The 18,461-nt window shown below is 49.6% G+C and overlaps 6 protein-coding genes across 6 annotated transcripts; 3 read left to right on the forward strand and 3 right to left on the reverse strand.

Moving 5' to 3' along the window:
- Positions 1 to 622: 622 nt before the first annotated feature.
- GGS22DRAFT_74781 (uncharacterized protein) lies at positions 623 to 5,241 on the reverse strand. Its single transcript, XM_047967994.1, has 2 exons — positions 4,444 to 5,241; positions 623 to 4,367 (listed from the first exon to the last, which is right to left on the reverse strand). The coding sequence occupies exons 1-2, from the start codon at positions 4,516 to 4,518 to the stop codon at positions 765 to 767; spliced, it is 3,678 nt and encodes a 1,225-aa protein (XP_047814864.1). The 5' UTR covers positions 4,519 to 5,241; the 3' UTR covers positions 623 to 764.
- A 327-nt stretch (positions 5,242 to 5,568) lies between these two features.
- Positions 5,569 to 8,978, forward strand: GGS22DRAFT_173170 (Pkinase-domain-containing protein). The gene is made up of 4 exons (XM_047962881.1): positions 5,569 to 6,355; positions 6,441 to 6,508; positions 6,570 to 6,737; positions 6,797 to 8,978. The coding sequence occupies exons 1-4, from the start codon at positions 6,304 to 6,306 to the stop codon at positions 8,414 to 8,416; spliced, it is 1,908 nt and encodes a 635-aa protein (XP_047814865.1). The 5' UTR covers positions 5,569 to 6,303; the 3' UTR covers positions 8,417 to 8,978.
- An 11-nt stretch (positions 8,979 to 8,989) lies between these two features.
- Positions 8,990 to 10,311, reverse strand: GGS22DRAFT_173171 (uncharacterized protein). Its single transcript, XM_047962882.1, has one exon. The coding sequence runs from the start codon at positions 9,904 to 9,906 to the stop codon at positions 9,229 to 9,231; it is 678 nt and encodes a 225-aa protein (XP_047814866.1). The 5' UTR covers positions 9,907 to 10,311; the 3' UTR covers positions 8,990 to 9,228.
- Positions 10,312 to 11,174: 863 nt separating this feature from the next.
- On the forward strand, positions 11,175 to 12,659 carry GGS22DRAFT_74814 (uncharacterized protein). The gene is made up of 3 exons (XM_047967995.1): positions 11,175 to 11,793; positions 11,866 to 12,047; positions 12,167 to 12,659. Exons 1-3 carry the CDS (start codon positions 11,498 to 11,500, stop codon positions 12,556 to 12,558), a joined length of 870 nt encoding a protein of 289 aa, XP_047814867.1. The 5' UTR covers positions 11,175 to 11,497; the 3' UTR covers positions 12,559 to 12,659.
- Positions 12,027 to 13,925, reverse strand: GGS22DRAFT_173175 (carbohydrate esterase family 3 protein). The gene is made up of 2 exons (XM_047962883.1): positions 13,662 to 13,925; positions 12,027 to 13,595 (listed from the first exon to the last, which is right to left on the reverse strand). Exons 1-2 carry the CDS (start codon positions 13,714 to 13,716, stop codon positions 12,760 to 12,762), a joined length of 891 nt encoding a protein of 296 aa, XP_047814868.1. The 5' UTR covers positions 13,717 to 13,925; the 3' UTR covers positions 12,027 to 12,759.
- A 1,955-nt stretch (positions 13,926 to 15,880) lies between these two features.
- Positions 15,881 to 18,046, forward strand: GGS22DRAFT_173177 (TPR-like protein). Its single transcript, XM_047962884.1, has 2 exons — positions 15,881 to 16,266; positions 16,323 to 18,046. The coding sequence occupies exons 1-2, from the start codon at positions 16,164 to 16,166 to the stop codon at positions 17,897 to 17,899; spliced, it is 1,680 nt and encodes a 559-aa protein (XP_047814869.1). The 5' UTR covers positions 15,881 to 16,163; the 3' UTR covers positions 17,900 to 18,046.
- The last annotated feature ends 415 nt before the right edge of the window (positions 18,047 to 18,461 follow it).

Raw genomic sequence — 18,461 nt, forward strand, 5'->3', positions numbered from 1 at the left:
AACGGTCACAGCAAACGGGCACTCGGTGTCTCATGTAAAGTGCTATGCGCAAAGCACGGCGGGTAGCATTTCAATTCCTATTACACGTACATTTGAATCTGACAACATCAACATCGAACCAATCGGGATGATAGCATCCACGTCCTATCTCATCCATGCCGCCTTAAAAACGCCTCTCGGTGCGAAAAAAAAAAGTTTAAAAAAGAGCCAAGGTGATCGAACATATCTTCTCCATTCCGGCCGTCAGAAATAGAGTTATGAATCCAACGTTTCTTTCCTGAAACGTTATCTCGTCCATAAACGCCGAGTAGATGCAGAGAGACGAAGACAGCAACAAAAAAAAATAGAGTATAGCACCACCCGGTCTGGCCGAATATTCCACCGGCGCGTTCAGTATTAACAAATCCTCACCCAGTATGTGCGTGTTGTTATGTAGGTCGTCCCCATAGTCTCCCCGAATTCCAACCCCCGGGATTTCCATCCCATGGTCCCCATCCAATAAGTGTCAACGTATGCAGAATCCTGGAGCGTACATGTACCCTCGTACATAGCGCCGCGCCGCGACACACCACACCACCACACCACGAATGTGGAACCCCCCTCCCGCTAGTTTAGTAAGGCTTGGGGCTTGGGGATTTTGGGGTGGTGTGCCGTAGAAAGTTGGGGGAACGCCAGAACTGCACTACAGACTAGGTAGGCTACGCACGAAGCTGGTGCGGAGAGATTGGGGCAAGCAAGCGCTCACGCTCGCACCGAAGACTTTTCTAGATGCAAACCCACTCGGCAAAGACGCACCATCTAGCGGTGCGGTCAGCGAGCACCAGGCCGCGCCAGACCCCGCGCTCGGAGCACTTGATGATAGTCTCCCACGTTCCGCCGTCGCTAGCCTCTTCCTCAGCGGGCGTGCGTCCGCCGACCCCGATGCCGCCTCTGCCGCTCCGGTCCTCCTTGCGCATGAGCCTGAGGATCTTGCCTCCAGGAGTCTGGATTGCCAGTTTCGCCGGCTTCTTCCCCGCTATGCTGCCCGTTGCCGAGCTGGGGTTTGATGCCGCTGCGCTGCTCGACATGCTCATAGCGCTGCCGGGCCGCGCGTACGGGGTCGGGCTTGTGCCACCTGGGTTGCTGGACGGTCCGCCCGAGAGGAAGGACGGGTGTTGACGGATGGCGAAGACGAAGGTGTTGTTTAGCGCGAGGCGCTGACACTGCGGCTGCACGACGTATATGTCGTGACGCTGCGCGTGTGGCGTTGGGTGGCGAGTGACGAACTCGTACGGAGGGTTTTCGCCTGTGTGCATGATCGGCAGCGCAAACGCGAGGGGGTGCGGTATATCCTTGATGCTATGCATAAGTCCGCGTTTGCCCGCGTAGACCTTCAGGATTCCACTTCCCTCGTCTCCCGGAAGGAGCGCTTTTACCGTGTATCGCTTTCCGCCATTGTACCAATCTGCTTGTGCGAGCGCGCGTTTCTTCACTACTTCTCCGTTTTCGAAGAAGTCGCCGTCTGCATCGCGTGTGAATCCTCGGACTTCGACCTCCGCTGCTACTTCGATATCAGGGGGTACGTTGAACTTGATGTGTACCATCTCGAGGTCCTCGATGCGAGTTAGGGAGGTATTGTAGTCGACCATGGCAATCGCTTGCTTGAAGAACGGGGGACAAGCGCCAGGTAAGTTAAGCAATGTCTCGTGAGCAACCGGCGGACAGATGTGTTGTTGGCTATGATGCTCAGGAATATGCGTCCAGCAAAGCTCGGAAGGGCGAGTGAGGAAATACCAAGATTCTGCAATTGCACTGCTGGCGCCCGAGTATAGTCCGCGGCGGGGATTTGACGGGCTTGCGAGGCAGCAATCTATCATGCGCCACTCATTGTCGATGATGACAGCGTTCCAGAAATGATTTGATCGAGGCATCATGCCCGTTTCAGGAACCTCACCCGGAGTCTTGAGGTAGCCACGAATGACTTCAGAGGGTATTCCGATCGCCGCACACATCTCATGAACAAGAACGGCGTATTCTTCGGAGCATGCTCGCTTAGTCGAGATGGCTCGTCGCGTATCTATGTCCCCGTCGAAATCCTCCTCCCAATTGACCTTCTCCGCAACCCAAGTGAAGATCGCTCGGAGACGCTGGACTTCACTTTTATATGGCCTGCAGACGTACGTTGTCGCCAAAGTAACAGCTGTCGTCATTGACGGCAGGCTGCTGATGAAGCGCGAATTCTTATCCACTTGACTTAGATTTATGACTTGATAGTTGATCGGCTCGCGGACTGGCATGGAATCGGCGCCTTCGTCACCCTGGACGCTCTCGTAGAGCTCATCGACGGGATCTATTGCGGGATAATCCAGCATTAAGCAGCGATCGCGTCGCTCGGTTCGCTCATTTTTACTCAATGTATTCGAACGGTTCACATCTCTTCGTACTTGAACCCAGTCCACCCCGTTCGTAAGTCCCATATCGGTTGCCGCGTCTCGTACGAGGTTCGTGCTGCTAGCACCACCCGCTAAGGCCGTGATCCCATTAGGTACTATCGACCGTCTAGTCGGCGAAGCCTGCCCAGAGCCCGAACCAGTCGCAATACTACTGCGACTGCCGGCAACACCTGTCTTCGTAGCCTCTAGAATTCTCTTGATGAAATTCTGCTTCTTAGGTTTTGTGGTTCCAGGTTGCACGAGGCCTCCTATAGAAGCGATCCCGTCATCGTTGAAACCAGCTTGGGATTGGGGTCTCATTGCAGATGTGGAGTGACTCGGATGATAAGACACTCCTGTAAATGGCGTAACCGGCCGATTCGGATCCCAATCGTCATCGTTGTCGGCATCTCGAAATCCCAAAGCACTCCGCGCACGAAAGTTCTTTCTCGCCAGGCTACCAGCGCTCGTAGCGCTAATTCCGCCTGCCGAGACGCCACTCATCAAACTTCGCTGAGTGCTGTTCGTCGCGGTACTCCTATTACCGGACGATGCATTCGTCGAATTTGTTTTATTCGTACCTGTTCTGTCCAATACCCCAACCTCATAGGACGATTTCTGTTTTCGTAGGAATTTACGTGCTCCCCCGTGATCATTATCACCCATCGAGGACTTCGGCCGACTATAGATCGGATTCTTAGGTGGCGGTGGCGGCGGGGGACCCATGTCATCATTGTCCATGCTCCCCGCATTCGAACTTTGATGATGCATCTTTCGAAACCGATTCTCCATCCTCTCCACGTAATTATTCAGCTGCGGCAGCGGATGCTCTTTCGGAACATTGCCGTGGTATGTACTTTCTTGCGATGAGCCGCCGTTGAACGAGCCACCATACCCTGAATCTTCAAAAGGCATACTTCTAGAGGCGAGGGGTCTGGTTTGCGCTCTTTTTCTTGAACGGCGATGCACGAGGTCGAAGGACTCCGGTGACCATGGATCTAAATGCGGTTCTGGGGATTCCGTTGAACGCTCGCGTGTCATTCCTAACGCGTCTAATTGCTCGATCACGCCGTCCATCGCCTCTCGTAGGGGCGAGGGGGTATATCCGTCGCCAGCTGGGGATTGGGGAAGTGGTGAGGGTACTCTCGGTGTGTGGTATCCTTCCTGCCGTCGATTATCAAAAGATGCACGGGACATGTGAGACGCATTTGAGTTTCCTCTTGTAATTACGTGGCGATGGGGCGGCGGAGCCGGAGGTGGTGGTGAGTCGCGCTCTGCTCCGGGGCGGTATGGTTTGAAACTGAATGACGGAGCCGGCGACGGAGCCCTGGAACCATACTGTTGTTGACCCGGAGGCGGGACGGGCGACGGCCCTCGGCTATAGTCATAGCCTTGTGGAGGAACTGGTGAAGGGCCCCTAGAGTGCGTACGCGGGTGGGCTTGCGGGTATGAATGCGAGTGCGAGTGCATGGGAGGAATAGGAGACGCGCCTCTAGGGGCATAGGAGTTCGCCAGCGGAGGTGCCGGCGACGGGCCTCTTGATCCATGTCCCCGAGCCTCAGCCGGCGACGGGCCACGGTCAATACCGCGACGCGCATCGTTCCTAAAGGAGCTAGCGGAATTCTTTCTTGGCGGTGTGTTGGATGCGGTTCTTATTATTTCGGGTTGTTTTGCCGTTGTGTAGTGAGGTGCCTTTGCGTAGGCCTCGAATGGTTTGCGGAAGTTTCGCGACTTGGACTTGTGCGGAGTGTTTGTAGGACTCGGGGAGTGACTCGAAGTCAATGGACTCGCAGATCTCGTAATTGGTCGAAAATCATCGGGTAGAACCTCGACAAAATTGGACGGAAAGACGCCGACGGTCTTATTTCGCCGTAGCCTTCCAGTCCACCACGATCCGTCTCCTGCGTTTAAACATTCTATTAAATCGCCCTCGATGAATCCGAGATCGTGTTGTGACTAAATGGGCGGTTAGCAAAAGTAAACAAAGTTAAAATGGAGGCGCAAAAGTTGGACGGTAAAGTCAATTACATACTTCTCCTCCCCAAGAATAAACGGCTCTACACCAGCACGGAAACCGCGTGGGTAACGGTGGTGCCGACCCCATCATGCCGATATTCGCAGTGTAAGTAATTGGTTATTCGCCAGCTTGGAATATGCGGCGATTGAGTCTGTAAATCGGGAACCGGCTTAGAGGAATTCGATTTTTACTCTAAATCCCTTACAGCGCTTTGGGTGGTTGCTGCAAGGCGATGGAGTAAATACGCAGTTGAAGAAGACGATACCATATGAGGCGGTGAGGTACGAATAGAATGTAGTGTGTTCGTGGGGACGCCCCGACGGATGGATCAACAATGCCGTTCGATAATACGTTGAACTATTATGATTATTACGGCTGCTAAGCACCTAGGCAAGCATGAGGTAAGGGTAAGGGATTTGGGGACTTGTAGATTGTAGAGATTGTAGGGGAAAAGCAGCAAAGTATGGGGGTTGCCAGCACATCAGGTCAGATCTGTCGATTATGATTGGGATGTTTGTGAGTGAAACTGCGGTTCAATAGTAGAAGCTCGGGGCAGTAATTGGAGCAGGTTGCAGTCTATGGGTCTTGGCAAAGCCATCGTAGGAAAACAGAGGGGTGTTTCTGCGTTGCCGGGTAACGGCTCAGCTGGGACCCGCAAGTTTAAACGGAATAAGGTCTGCTGGTTCCCGCACTCGCATTAAGTTTCTAGGGGTTACGGGTACTGTATCCATATATGTAGAGGTACATAAAACAGTACACGGATACCGTGCACTCACCCTACTTCTCTCAATGAATCTATGTAAGATATATCAATGCAGGTATGGAATTATGAAGAGTTTGATATCTACACCGAATGCATCATTTTTCTTCTACTTGCCCGATTTTTTTCAAGAAAAGATTGATTTATATATGGTCGTGGTGATTATAGTCGCATAATAATAGAGTAAAAAGGTACAAGGCATAAATGTATCGATAGGCAATAAATGCACGTCACTTTGTTTACCTGTTTTCCCATTCACGAATCAAAATCCCGGATTCACCGTGCATGTATCGATGCCGCTAATGTACATATGTAGCCACTGGTATGTAAAACACACAGGCGATACATGCGTCTCTTGTGTGCTTTATCAGCTGAAGCTAGTCCATCATATGCAGCTTTACGCATTTCCTTCTTTTTAGTTACTCTTCTCGGCCTATCCACCATGAGAATTATCGCGACATTTCAAATTGAACCATTGACCTCCTCTATGTTGTTCAAGAAGAAAAGGCTGACCAACGAACGAAGTACATTAATCACCTAGGTACCTCACGTATAGGTAGATTAGGTATTAAGCTCCGAGCCATATCGCGAACCCAACGTTAATTCCGGGTGATAAGTCGCCCACTAGCCCCCATAACGGTAATCTGTTGATGGTCATAGCTCTTAGGAGCTTGCACCTAGACAACCAATGCTCCGACGCTCCATCGCAATAATCGCACATTAAACATACAAACCTTCAACTTTATCCTCAAGACGTCGCAATCCTCCTAATTCCTCAAACTTCGCTTTACTCTCACTTTTTTACTCGTCTTGCTCAATCGGCTTTCACATTTCTCCCTTTCAAATTGAAGGCCACTCTAATCAGTTTCGAATTGCCCCTTTTTCCAAGCAATTGTTCACTCTACCAAGTACACGACGTTCCAGGTTCCCCCCCATACATTAATCGCATTGTTTGATTCCAAGCATTGCGTTGCTTGCGCAGCCCGCGGCTACTTAGCTGCCACTGCCTCCTGAGTTACAGCCACGACTTTTGTAGTCGCTGCACTTCGTATTTCAAATTGTATTTATACAATTCATAAAAATCGAAGTCGGAAGTGCAATAATTCAACTACAAAATGGGTTCTGAGGCTATCGCAAGCCACTACCAGGTGCTTGAGGAACTTGGCCGTACGTATCTCCTCAATTCCCCCTATCATACCATTTGGTTATCATACATATAAATAACATTTGCTAATCTACGTCATACGTATAGGTGGTAGTTTTGGTGTGGTTTATAAAGGCATTGAAATTGCAACAGGGGAAGTCGTTGCCATCAAGCATGTAAGTCGCATTTGCATTTCCCGCCACTCATGCAATCATCCACTGACACATGTTCCAATAGATTGATCTTGAGTCCACCGAAGATGATATTCAAGACATTCAAGCCGAGATCTCAGTTCTCAGCACCTGCGCCAGTCCTTACGTTACCCAATACAAAGCTAGTTTCTTGAGGGGTAGTAAGTTATGGATTGTTATGGAGTACCTCGGTGGTGGATCGTGTCTTGATCTGGTAAGATATCACAAATAAATCACTTCAGGTATCCGAATCTGACAGATCACTTCCCACAGCTTAAACCCGAGCCGTCCTCTTTCAGCGAGACGCACATTGCTATCATATGTCGCGAATTACTTCGTGGCCTCGAATACCTCCACGCCGAAGGCAAGATCCACCGAGATATTAAGGCTGCAAACATCCTTCTCTCGGATACAGGCAAGGTTAAGCTAGCCGACTTTGGAGTGGCAGCTCAACTCACGAACATGAAGTCACAACGTAACACCTTCGTCGGTACGCCCTTCTGGATGGCACCTGAAGTAATTCAACAAGCCGGCTACGACTTCAAGGCCGATATCTGGTCTCTGGGAATCACCGCCATTGAGTTGGCCTTCGGTGAACCTCCTCACTCCAATCTTCATCCTATGAAGGCATTGTTCCATATTCCCAAGAGTGCCCCACCCAAGCTGGAGGGCAACTTCTCGAAAGACTTCAGGGACTTCGTCTCGCAGTGCCTCATGAAGGACCCGGACCGAAGACCCTCAGCTAAGGACATGCTTAAGCACCGTTTCGTTAGGTCTTCGGCGAAGGTGGAGGCATTGCAGGAATTGATTGAGCGACGACGCAAGTACGACGCTACTCGAACAAAGAAGAAGAGCCGGTCGTTTTATCAGGAGACCATGAGAGATCTCTCTCCTAAGGACGAGGGAGATGAGTGGGTCTTCGACACTGTCAGATCGGTTGCACCTAGAAGGCCAACTGTTAAGTCAAGAAAGCCATCCTCAATCTTTTCTACAGAGGAAGCATTACGCAGAATGGACATCAAAGATGCTCCGCTTCAACCGTCTTCTCCGGCCCCGGTTACTATGCGCAAGGCTACTATGCGAAGACAGCATTCTCTAGCTCAAATGTCAAGTAACGGTTCTTCGCGTGCCCCGCCCGCACCAGCACTACGACGGCCACTTCAACCAGATATGTCGTTTGGTAATTCAGGCTCATCCCAGCGCCTCTTTAGAAGAGTACCCTCCGACGGTTCTACGTCCGGTCAAGTCTCATCTCTCAACTCGAGCGATATACCCGCAGATGAGAATAAGCATCCCAACACAACCGAAGCGACGAACAAGGAAGCAATCCTCGGACGTCGTCTTTACTCCAAGGCAGTTGAGCCCACCCTCGCAGAGCTCCACGCCCAGACATCGAGTATGGCAAAGCGCGACGCTCTCGGCAAGTTATCCGACGCACTCGCACTACTCAATTCCGTTGATCCCGAGGGCGCTTACCACCTCTTACGCAACTTAAACTCCAACATCCAACACGACGCCAAGCTATCGAATGCGTTCCTAAAGCAGCCTAATGATTCCATCAAAGGATATGACACCACGCCTCAAGGCACAGTGATTATTAAGAGCCAGACACCAAGCAACCAGAACCCGACTCCCGCGAAGCTCGTCCTAGCGTCTAACAACCCGCACTTGAAGAGCCACAGACGGCGACAGTCGAGTGTTGCCAGTAACGGAAGTCCCGGAAAGTCTAGTCAGCGAGACCGGGACCGCGAACGCGATCTCGAGAAGGCTGCGTTGCGAGCTAAGTTCCCCGGTCAGCCGGCTCAGCCCGGAATGGAACACTGCAAGCAACTCTCCGATGTGCTGTTCGGTCGATGGGTCGATGGGCTGCGGCAGCGCTGGCCTAATGCTTAGGTAACCCCTCATAGGTTCCTAGGGAAACTGGGACCTATGAGCCGAAATGGCATCGTGCAGCAATGAATTAAGTTAATGTGTAGGATAACGAGACAGGGCTTCCAGAAACGCGATCACAAGTGGGAGCTGCTATATACAGGGTTTGTACGATGAAGGCTACGTACGGGTCGTCACAGTATGATTCACATTTTTCAGACGCCGGGGATGGGGATGGAGATCTAACACGAAGTTACGATCTCTTTCCGCATCTGGATCTACTTTCTCTTTTTCGCTTTTAAAGGGAGGTAGATAATTTTTGCATGGCATAGGTGTTTGAGCTTCTTGTATGGATGGATGGATCGATTGTATTTCTGCTTTTTGCTGCGTTTTTTTTCCTGGCTGGACTGGATGGGGGATCAATGAATGGAGGGTTGGATGGGAGGTTGGTTGGTTGGATACATAGTCAGGTACTCAGAATACCAACCTAATTTTTCACAAACTGGAGGCTTGACCTAGAATTTGATGAGTACCTAGGTAGGTAATTATCACGATAGTCACTTGTTTTGGAGCTCATTAGGTACATATAATAATGTTGAAAGTGAATGTATAATTGAGGCAAGTGCTTGTTCTAAGCTAAGTAGGTTGTTATATACAGCATACAGCAACTTCTAAATATGTACAGTGACCGATAGTATGTAGTAATATTCGAAGCGAAGAGATCAGAAGTGAAGGTGCCTCAAGCACAATTGCCTCAACAAACCCTCCTTTCTAAAATAAAGGAGTACCATTCTAGCCACGCCAATTTTTTAGTCTTTTTTATAATGAAAGTGGTCTTATACCGCAATAGACAGCTTGCCGGTAGGATAAGCGATGTTGTAGACAGGGCAAGTCTTCAGCGCCACGGTAAGGCCGAGCGTGTGCTCGCAGATGGGCTGGTTACCCTGGCTGGGGTCGGGCATACGGCAGAGCTCGTCGTAGCCCCAGGTGCACTGGGTGTTGAGGATGTTGTAGAGAGCGTAGTTCTTGCCGACCCAGGTGTTGGCGGAGCACGAGGTGATGAAGTTCATGCTGTTGGCGGCGGCGAAGGCGAGGTGCTTGCCGTCCTTCAGGAGGTGGGCGCACTCGGACATCGGCACGTCCTCGTACGTGGCCGCGAGACCGCCCCCGGCTGTCGGCGCCTCCGTCGCGTTCTTCCCCGTCGACAGGTAGTTCCACGCGTCATACGATATGTCGTGCGCCCCGCCCGACTGGTCCACCTTGAGCAGGTTCACGGACCGCCCGTTCGCGCTGACTTTCACGCAGATGTTGTTGCAGTCCGGTGATGATGGCCAGTACGCCGCGCGGTTGGTGTTGATCTTGCAGCCGAGCACCCCGATGGAGGACGAGTAGCTGTCGTGCGGTGTCACGGAGATAGAGCCGCCGCGCTTCTCGGGGGCAGAGGAGGAGGAGGGAATGACAGCGGCGGACACGGCCGCCGCAGAAGTAAGGAATGACAAGACACTGAAACGCATCTTAAGAATTTTTTCTTGTGAAAAAGGAGAGTGGGTAGAAAAAATTAAACAAATATACTTGATTTGTTTAGAAGGAATGACTGGCCGACAGGCTGTGAAGGAATGCAGAGATGGGCAAAAAGACCTGACGCTGGCCGACTTACATCGTGGGTTGAGGCCATTCAGCTTATATACTAGTCCTGAGTGCCCGAGCTACCGGCCCCATCGATATCCACCTGAAAGGCTATTTCTGTAACATCGCCCATGATAATCTGCCTCAAAGCGGCTTTGTTGGAGGTAGGACCCGCCGAAGCTCGTGGCCTTCCCGCTCGGAAGCTCTTTGAGCTTCTGTTTAGTGGACAAAGGAAGGTGGTAAATTGGAAGGATTCGCGGTTGGGGGTAGGCTTTTTTTTTCTTTCAACATTTTTGCTTAGTCGGTCCCTAACGATGCGGGTTGGCTGAAACAGGAGATGAATGGCGGTTCCTGATTAGCATCCCGTCCATTGTTCATTGTACTCAACGTGCTAGTGAAACCACGTAAGAGCGCCATCTAGATTTGTAGCTAGGATCAGCCTTGAACTGCCGGGTTATGTAGTAATACTCTTTTCCAGGGACCAAATTCTGTGGCTGGAAGATTTAGTCTCTTTTTTGCGCTGTGCTGGCGTGGCGTTTGTTGAAACTCAGCTACCCCTACGGATAGGTCGTTGAGAAAGATAGATGCTTTTGGTAATATTTCCCGATGAAGTCGTGCCGAATAGTAATACGCGCGGCTTCTTTCAAGACACGGAATGTCTAACTCCTACCAACATATGGTTTGATTCTGACAACAGGGAAGACCTAACTGTGTCAATATAAGGCTCCTTTATCACCTACCTACCTAGAACGGGAATATCGAATCCTATGAAAAGCTCTAGACGGCTTTGTAAGGCGTCAGCTCCGTCGGCTACCCCTGTTGCTTGCCGGTGCCGGTACCGATGCGTGCAATTAAGAGACCCTGCCGATGGCTCGTTACATTGTACGCTGTACCTGGCAGATCATGGATGATGTACAGAAACGTGTTTGTCATGTGGCTTGGGACAAAGATCCAAATAGATAACCCGCCTTGGCATTCCCGAGGTCTGCAGGAACAAAGCTCTTCTGATTGGCGATGATATTCGAATATCCTTAACCTCGTTGGTATTATGTATTAAGTAACCATCGACATAAAACAAAATGAAATTGCATAACATTTATGCATGAATAATTACGGAAATCCGTTTAGAATCGGATTTATAACTCTAGACCGGCATGATTCAAGTCTTTACAGGCACCTATTAGGTCGTTAGAGCCGTGCTTCTCTATAAAATTACCTGTTTGGTAAAACGATTACATTATGAATAGTTAGCAGCTTAGTGCTGATTCGAATATCATCTTCCCCGCACGTCGGGAGGATATCAAGGTCACGATGTCGCATGAGGCAACGGCGTTTGTTGCGAGTTGTGTCAATCACCTAACAAACACCGTGAACCAACAGGGAGTTTACCCCTGACTACTCGTTTTACGTCTTCATAACATATGTTGGTGTCTAGTATAGTAGGATTGATTCCAAGTCTAGACCTCTAGACCAAGCCTCATGGCGACGAATCCCCAAACGTGGCTTATCACCGGCTGTTCCAGCGGCTTCGGCGAGCTATTCGTTCGCCAGCTTCGCGCCTTAGGAGACAATGTCATTGCAACCGGCCGTAACGCTCCATCCAAGCTCGCTCATTTAGTTGATACTGGCGCCAGTATTCTCGATCTTGATGTTACCGCACCTGTCCTCGAAATTGAGGCCAAGATGGCTGAGGCTTGGAACATCTACCCGGGTGGTATAGATGTCGTCGTGAACAATGCTGGGTATATCCTTAGCGGTGCAGTTGAGGAACTCACGTAAGTACAAACCTATTGACTCAACTTGTAACGCCTACAAATTGATGTAACATACTCATGGCTATCCCTTAGTGCCCAGGAGCTCAAAGATATCTTTGACACCAACTTCCATGGACCCCTCAATATCACCAGAGCTCTGCTCCCGAAACTCCGAGCTAAGAACAAAGGAACCCTTTTATACCTCAGCTCCCAAGCAGGTTGGCACGCTGACCCTGGCGCGGCCGGCTACTGTGGCAGTAAATTTGCACTCGAAGGTAAAATTTTCATTTATATTGATTTTATACTATAGCCCCTGCCCTGTGCCGGCGTAGTCTATCTCTGTCTTTATCTTCTAATTGAAACAACATAAAATGCTTATGAACTACCTCTACAGGTGCTGTCGAGTGTCTATCAAAAGAGCTAGCCATGTTTGCGCCTAACCTGAAGGTTCTGATCATAGAACCAGGCTACTTTCGTACACGAGCTTTCGCCAAAATCAACCACGTACCTCCACGCGTACCTGATTATGCTCAATTCAACACAGCTGTTCGCGCGGTCGAGGCTGGCGTAGTGGGTAATGAGCCTGGTGATGCCGAAAAAGCCGTTTCGATCATGATTGATTTGGTGAAGGGAACCGGTGTAGCTGAAGGAAAGGACATACCTTTACGAATCCCTTTAGGAAGCGATGGGTGGGGAAGAATAAGGGCGAAGTGTGAGGACATGATTAAGATATGTGACGAATGGGAAGAGGTAGCCAAGAGCGCTGATATTTCTGAGCAAAAGTGATACTGTAGTTTGACAACCCGATATGCGGAAAGCTTGAGGGCCCTTCGGATCGAAGTTCATATCATGTCTCTGATTATTAGTAGGTACCTACCTATCTATCCCGGAGTCATCCAAACTTTTACACCATCATCGATCGGACTAGATTGCGATTTGGAAAAATACATCCCGGCTAGCATCCCCATCTAAGTGTTTTCGTAGGCTCTATGTTTTTAAGGGATGTTCTTTTTCCGCCTTCTCTTTAAGCTGGTCTTCAACCTCTCTGCTCGATTCGCCATCTTCGGGGATACCGTTCTCGGCCGGATACTTCAAAAATCCCTTCTCCTCAACCTCCCGAATTTTCTCCATGAAAATATCTCCCATCATGAAATAACCTTCATCTGTAGGATGAATACGGTCGCCCCCGATATCTTCAGGCCTCGGTCGACGGGGAAGCCCTTGGTCGTAGTGCATTTCTGCTATTGCGACCGGTTTCTTCTCTCGAATCAAGTCGGTAGCAACTTGGCGGATCTGCGCGTTCGCACTCTTCATACACGGTTCGGCTTCGAGGTCGGGGGTCGTTAAGAGAGTCGACATGATAACTGTAGCCTTCGGCGAGGCTTCTAGGAGGTACTCGACAAGATCGCGCATCCGGGTTAGGATATTTACAGGATCGTCTTTCTGAAAGCAGTCGCTAGTGCCGACTTGGATGAGGATGAGATTTGGTTGGAGGTACGGTACAGCCTGTTCCGCATGGTCGCGAAGTTGTCTAATTCGTGCGGCGCCGTAACCTTCGACGTCATTGTCGGGAAAGTCGCCGAAACGGTTGAAACCAACATAGTTGACTGGGTTACCCAGAGACGTGAGCTTGTCACGAAGCTGTTTCCTATAACCCCTATCCCCCGTCGAAACCTCACCACGGGTGACCGAAGCGCCTATGAACATCATTCGTAGAGGCATACCGCCTGCCACAGCTCCATTGTGAGAGGGTTTGTTCTTTCCTTGGGCGAGACGATTCCATTGGTACTCGACGTCGACTGGATGGGTGAAAAAGAAGAGAGCTGTAGAATTTGATATTAGTCCACCTATTGATTTGGAAACCCCCAAGAATTTCATTGCCTACCTACCGATGAGGATTAAAGCAACTGCGCATACGCTTGCTAATTTATAAATGACGAGCATCGTAGCCTGCTGAACAGACCGCAGCTACTAACACTATAGCCTCACTCAACGGACTTCTAAGTGGTTTACTTAGAGTTTACACCATGGTCGGACGCTAAAAGATTTGATATCCTATCGAACATCTCCCTTTGTCGGGCGCGGCTTCGTTAATATTCTTCAGCCCTTGGATTACCTAAACCCGAGAACAACCTTGAATCGGCAAAAACGGCATAAGACTCGTCGGTTTGTACTACGTCACTCATCAAACAATTAATGCCTTGCAGACTTGGCACCGAGTAGTACGCTATATCCTAGAGGTAGTTGATGACCGCCGGCGTTCTTATCTCGCCAATGACGGCGCTCATTACGCGTGGCTTGCATGCGGCGGACGGGAAACCGATCCTTCTGCTGACATGTCTTGCCGATCAACCACCAGGTACACAGTAAAATTTCAGCTTCATCACCATCGCCCGTTTCATATCGTAGTCAGTACCACATTGTAATTCGAAGGCTTATACGGGATATGGGGTATTTCTATTGCCAGCTCCTATTTAAAGTGAATGGGAGAAATGATCATCAACATTATCCCATGTATTTCCTCTCCCTTCGTTGAAGAGATGGCCATCTGTTCACACCACAAAACACCAGCTCAGAATACACAAAAGCAATGCATGTCTAGAATCCATAACGCCTACTCTCATACCAATACCACCCCACGGACTTCACCACTGTCCACATCTACCCCAGTACTGCTGTACGACCCCCTGTTATCATCTCAGCTGGCAGGCCATTCCCATTCTCTTTTATATCTGTAAGCATGGGCTCATTAAGTTCGCTGCACATCTTGCAAGCCTCAATCGACGAAAATGGTCAGTTCATCTCCGCGGGGTGATAACCCCCAACCCCTTTACAATCTAGTTCGCACCATTTGAGCCCCAGCCGGAAGATCCAGGTCAAGTAGCAGGTCGAAAACATCGTATCTGTGCTCTGACTTTTCCGCGATATGGCACTAGTAGACTAACCGTCAAACGTTCTGTATCGTGGCATTTTGCGCGAACTAGGTGATCCTAATACAGATTCTAGCGAATATCGCGACCCAGCGGCCGTCCATCGTACCGGTTGCTTGAAACTTGATAGTCTTCGTAACACCCTACCTGGCACACTGTCTCCTGATATCGAGGTGGTTTTCGAAATTGTATGCACCGCGCTCAGGGCTGCTCATGAAAGTCCCGAGGGCGTTGAGATTGAGACAGCGGAATCGCTCTGTTGTTCGGTCATTACGAAGTAGCTTTAGAGGAGCCTGAATGGCTCGTCTGGAATCACGATCGAGTAAATTGGTCTGTCGCAGGCATCACGCTCTTCCTCGGAGGGCATGACAGCAGCTAGCTTCTGGAGGGTTTCCAGAGGCAAGAACCCAGTCCCCTGGCCGATGTGAATATGGAACCCGCAGGATGGAGGCACAGCAGTTCGCAAAGCTACGCGCAATATGTCGGCCACGGCCTTCACTTCTCTAAAAGCATACGTGGGATAATAGCCTAAGCAATCGTTAATGCTAGAGCTCATTAACTCAAGGCCTGGCCAATTTTTATATTGTTCGCATGAAGCATCTTGAACAAAACATAATCGAGGATTACCGTTGTTTTGTTAGTGGCTCTCGCCGAGCGATTGCTCCATAGGTGGGAGGTATCCCCCCTTCTTTTTTGCTCTCGAGGTATGGATCCATTGCCGCTCGATCTTGGTATTGAGCAGGTCAATTTAAGCTTCTCTCAAAAATTTAACTTTAGTCACACTGCAAAGCAAGGCAAGAAGGTTCGAAGGGTAACACCTGCTAGTCTTCAGAATTCATACGTAGGTAGGAACTACCTACCTACTAGGTACCTATGTATGTAGTACTCTGTAGCCTTTTTCAAGTCTGACAGGCTGGTTTTGATATGAAATTAATAGATAAATAAAATAAAAGTCTTTCATTTTCGGAACACTATTAAACTATTAGTTGAAGACGATGAGGCTCAATAATAAGGTTTTGTTCAATACATGGATAGAGGAGTACCTAGTACCCAGCACTACGGGTCGATTGTATCACAAAGTTTAGCGCATTTAGGGCTGAAATTAGGGAATTTAGCGTGTTCAGTGGTTTAACGTTTAGCGCGCCGTGCCGCTACACGTGAAAACATCAACTAAACAACTTCACGACCGTTCAACACCAACTCACGTAAACGATAGATACGGGGAGAGGAGGAAATTCTATTTCGACGGATTACTTCAATTCTCGTGAATTGACTGCATGACCTTTGAATCAACCACCAGGGGTACACTATTTTTTGGAATTTGGCGCCTTTATACCTGATTTTTCGTGACGGCGAATCCTAACGCGTCTGGCTCTCGTACCGGTCCGGACCCCACCATATTTTCAAACGCCTCATTCGGTTAAGCCTAATCGTCACATATAACCCTACTCACTAGGTTATATGAGTATGGAGAGTTTTCTCCGCGAGTGGCGGCAAGATGCCTTGAATAAGGCACAATACGAGTCTGCTATTTTTATTGGGGATAAGCTTCTGGCATTAACCAGTAAGTTGGGTATATGATGTTGTGCCACGCCTTCTGCTAAACTTCACATCTTCTAGATGATGACAACGATGCCTTTTGGCTCGCACAGGTTCATTTCGCCACTGGGAACTATACCAGAGCGCAGACTTTCTTATCTAAGCAGGATCTCATTAACCGGAATCCATCCTGTCGATACTTAGCAGCTCACTGCTTTATTAAGCAGTCCCGATTTGAAGAGGCGCTTGCTGTGCTTGGTGAACGGAATCCCACGCACTTGATTTCAAACCCAGCAACTAAGCGCAAAACCCAGCATACGAGTGGGCGTACTACTGCCTCGCACCATGGCAGAGGCGCAGCTAAGGCACATGACCGAAGAGATGCAGTTTCGGAGGAAGAAGCGGCTAACAGACGCTTCGAAGCCGCCATGTGCTTTCTAAGGGGAATATGCTATGCGAAGCAGAATGCATTCGACCGGGCAAAAGAGTGCTATAAAGATGCCGTGCGCATCGACGTCCAGTGTTTCGAAGCTTTCCAACAGCTAATGAAGAATTCACTTATGTCACCAGACGAAGAGTGGCAATTCTTAGAATCCTTAGATTTCGATGCCATCTCCGTCACCGCGGACCCGTCTTCCTCACAGGAGGCTGCCGAATTTACCAGGATGCTTTACACGACTAGGCTTTCTAAGTATCGGAACCCGGCAGCCTTTACAACTGCTAGTGAGACTCTATCTACACATTATAACCTGGCCTCAAACCCGGATCTGCTACTTGCTCGAGCGGATTTATTATACACGCAATGCAAATATAAGGACGCGTTAGCTATTACCGACTCTGTCCTGCAAGAAGACAAGTACAACTTCAGTATATATCCTCTACACTTAGCTTGCTTGTACGAACTCAAGATGAAGAACGTGCTCTTCTTGATCTCGCACGACCTCGCCGACTCACATCCGGAAGAACCTTGTACGTGGCTCGCTGTAGGCATCTACTATTTTTCTATCGACAAAATTGCAGAGGCCAGACGCTACTTTAGCAAAGCCAGTATGATGGATCCGCACTTCGGACCGGCGTGGATCGGGTTCGCACATACTTTCGCGGCTGAGGGCGAACATGACCAAGCCATATCGGCATACTCGACGGCGGCGCGGTTGTTCATGGGCACACACCTACCTCAGGTATTCCTCGGAATGCAGAACCACGCGCTTAACAACATGACGCTAGCCGATGAGTTCCTCAAAACGGCATATGGCCTTTGTAAGACGGACCCGTTACTGCTCAACGAGATGGGCATCGTTTACTATCACCAAGACCGTCCCCAGGATGCCGCCACTCTGTTTTTGAAGGCCCTCGACGTCGCCGAAGAGATCGATTCAGAACCCAATGCCTGGATCTCAGCCCGCACAAACCTGGCGCACGCCTACCGCCGTGCTAAGCGGTACGATGATGCACTCGAACAGTTCGACGAAGTCCTCAGACAGGGCGGTAAGGATGCAGGTATATTTGCAGCTAAGGGCTTAATATACATGGAGGAAGGGAAATTCGACATAGCTGTCGAGGTATTGCATAAAGCGCTGGCTATAAACCCCCAGGATCCCATCGCAACGGAATTGTTGAATAAGGCGCTAGATGAGATGGCCGGTTTCTTGCCTTGATCTTATGATAGAGGTATGATGTGGCGGGCTTGTCCCCAACTGTTTTATGAGTAATGAAAGGGATGATTAGTGCCTATTCTATATGCAGGCTAGAGAGATATCTCAAAAAAGGGAATCATGAATGTTACCACGTCTCGTGCCTCTGAATATTGCGTGCTAGAGGGATTCGTAACTGGCTTCCTGTAGATTGAAATGGCTTCCAAACACTTACCACGTGAACCTCACGCTTACAGCACCTACCTAGGTCCTAAGTAGTACCTGCAGATTTCTCTGATCATTTGCTTATTCCATCACCTTGATCTGAGGTCATACGGATCAGCGTCCAGAAGCACATGGCTTTAACTAGGCGCTGTAGCAAACCGAACGCCTTGCATCGCGTGGCAAAAGCAAAGGCCATTCTCCTTTCTTTTTCTCGAATTTTCTTTTCCAAGCAAAAAAAGCAATTGTGTGCCCCATCGTACCCTAACCCACATATGATGATGTCCTTCGACGCCTCTTCCCCAGCCGTCTGGATAGTTCGGGAGTCAGTGCGGACGACGGATATGGGGAAGGTAGGGGACGA

Source organism: Annulohypoxylon maeteangense (genome assembly GCF_022496945.1).
Source record: "Annulohypoxylon maeteangense strain CBS 123835 unplaced genomic scaffold GGS22scaffold_21, whole genome shotgun sequence".
Classification (NCBI taxonomy): domain Eukaryota; kingdom Fungi; phylum Ascomycota; class Sordariomycetes; order Xylariales; family Hypoxylaceae; genus Annulohypoxylon; species Annulohypoxylon maeteangense.

Bases quoted from the DNA above. Each gene is read 5' to 3' on its own strand.
- GGS22DRAFT_74781 (XM_047967994.1), bottom strand. From the start codon at position 4,518: ATGATGGGGTCGGCACCACCGTTACCCACGCGGTTTCCGTGCTGGTGT. The intron at 4,368-4,443 runs GTATGTAATTGA...CCGCCCATTTAG, and splicing joins TTTATTCTTGGGGAGGAGAA to TCACAACACGATCTCGGATT.
- GGS22DRAFT_74814 (XM_047967995.1), top strand. From the start codon at position 11,498: ATGGCGACGAATCCCCAAACGTGGCTTATCACCGGCTGTTCCAGCGGC. The intron at 11,794-11,865 runs GTAAGTACAAAC...GCTATCCCTTAG, and splicing joins GGTGCAGTTGAGGAACTCAC to TGCCCAGGAGCTCAAAGATA. The intron at 12,048-12,166 runs GTAAAATTTTCA...CTACCTCTACAG, and splicing joins CAGTAAATTTGCACTCGAAG to GTGCTGTCGAGTGTCTATCA.
- GGS22DRAFT_173175 (XM_047962883.1), bottom strand. From the start codon at position 13,716: ATGCTCGTCATTTATAAATTAGCAAGCGTATGCGCAGTTGCTTTAATC. The intron at 13,596-13,661 runs GTAGGTAGGCAA...CAAATTCTACAG, and splicing joins AGTTGCTTTAATCCTCATCG to CTCTCTTCTTTTTCACCCAT.
- GGS22DRAFT_173177 (XM_047962884.1), top strand. From the start codon at position 16,164: ATGAGTATGGAGAGTTTTCTCCGCGAGTGGCGGCAAGATGCCTTGAAT. The intron at 16,267-16,322 runs GTAAGTTGGGTA...CACATCTTCTAG, and splicing joins TAAGCTTCTGGCATTAACCA to ATGATGACAACGATGCCTTT.
- GGS22DRAFT_173170 (XM_047962881.1), top strand. From the start codon at position 6,304: ATGGGTTCTGAGGCTATCGCAAGCCACTACCAGGTGCTTGAGGAACTT. The intron at 6,356-6,440 runs GTACGTATCTCC...TCATACGTATAG, and splicing joins GGTGCTTGAGGAACTTGGCC to GTGGTAGTTTTGGTGTGGTT. The intron at 6,509-6,569 runs GTAAGTCGCATT...ATGTTCCAATAG, and splicing joins AAGTCGTTGCCATCAAGCAT to ATTGATCTTGAGTCCACCGA.
- GGS22DRAFT_173171 (XM_047962882.1), bottom strand. From the start codon at position 9,906: ATGCGTTTCAGTGTCTTGTCATTCCTTACTTCTGCGGCGGCCGTGTCC.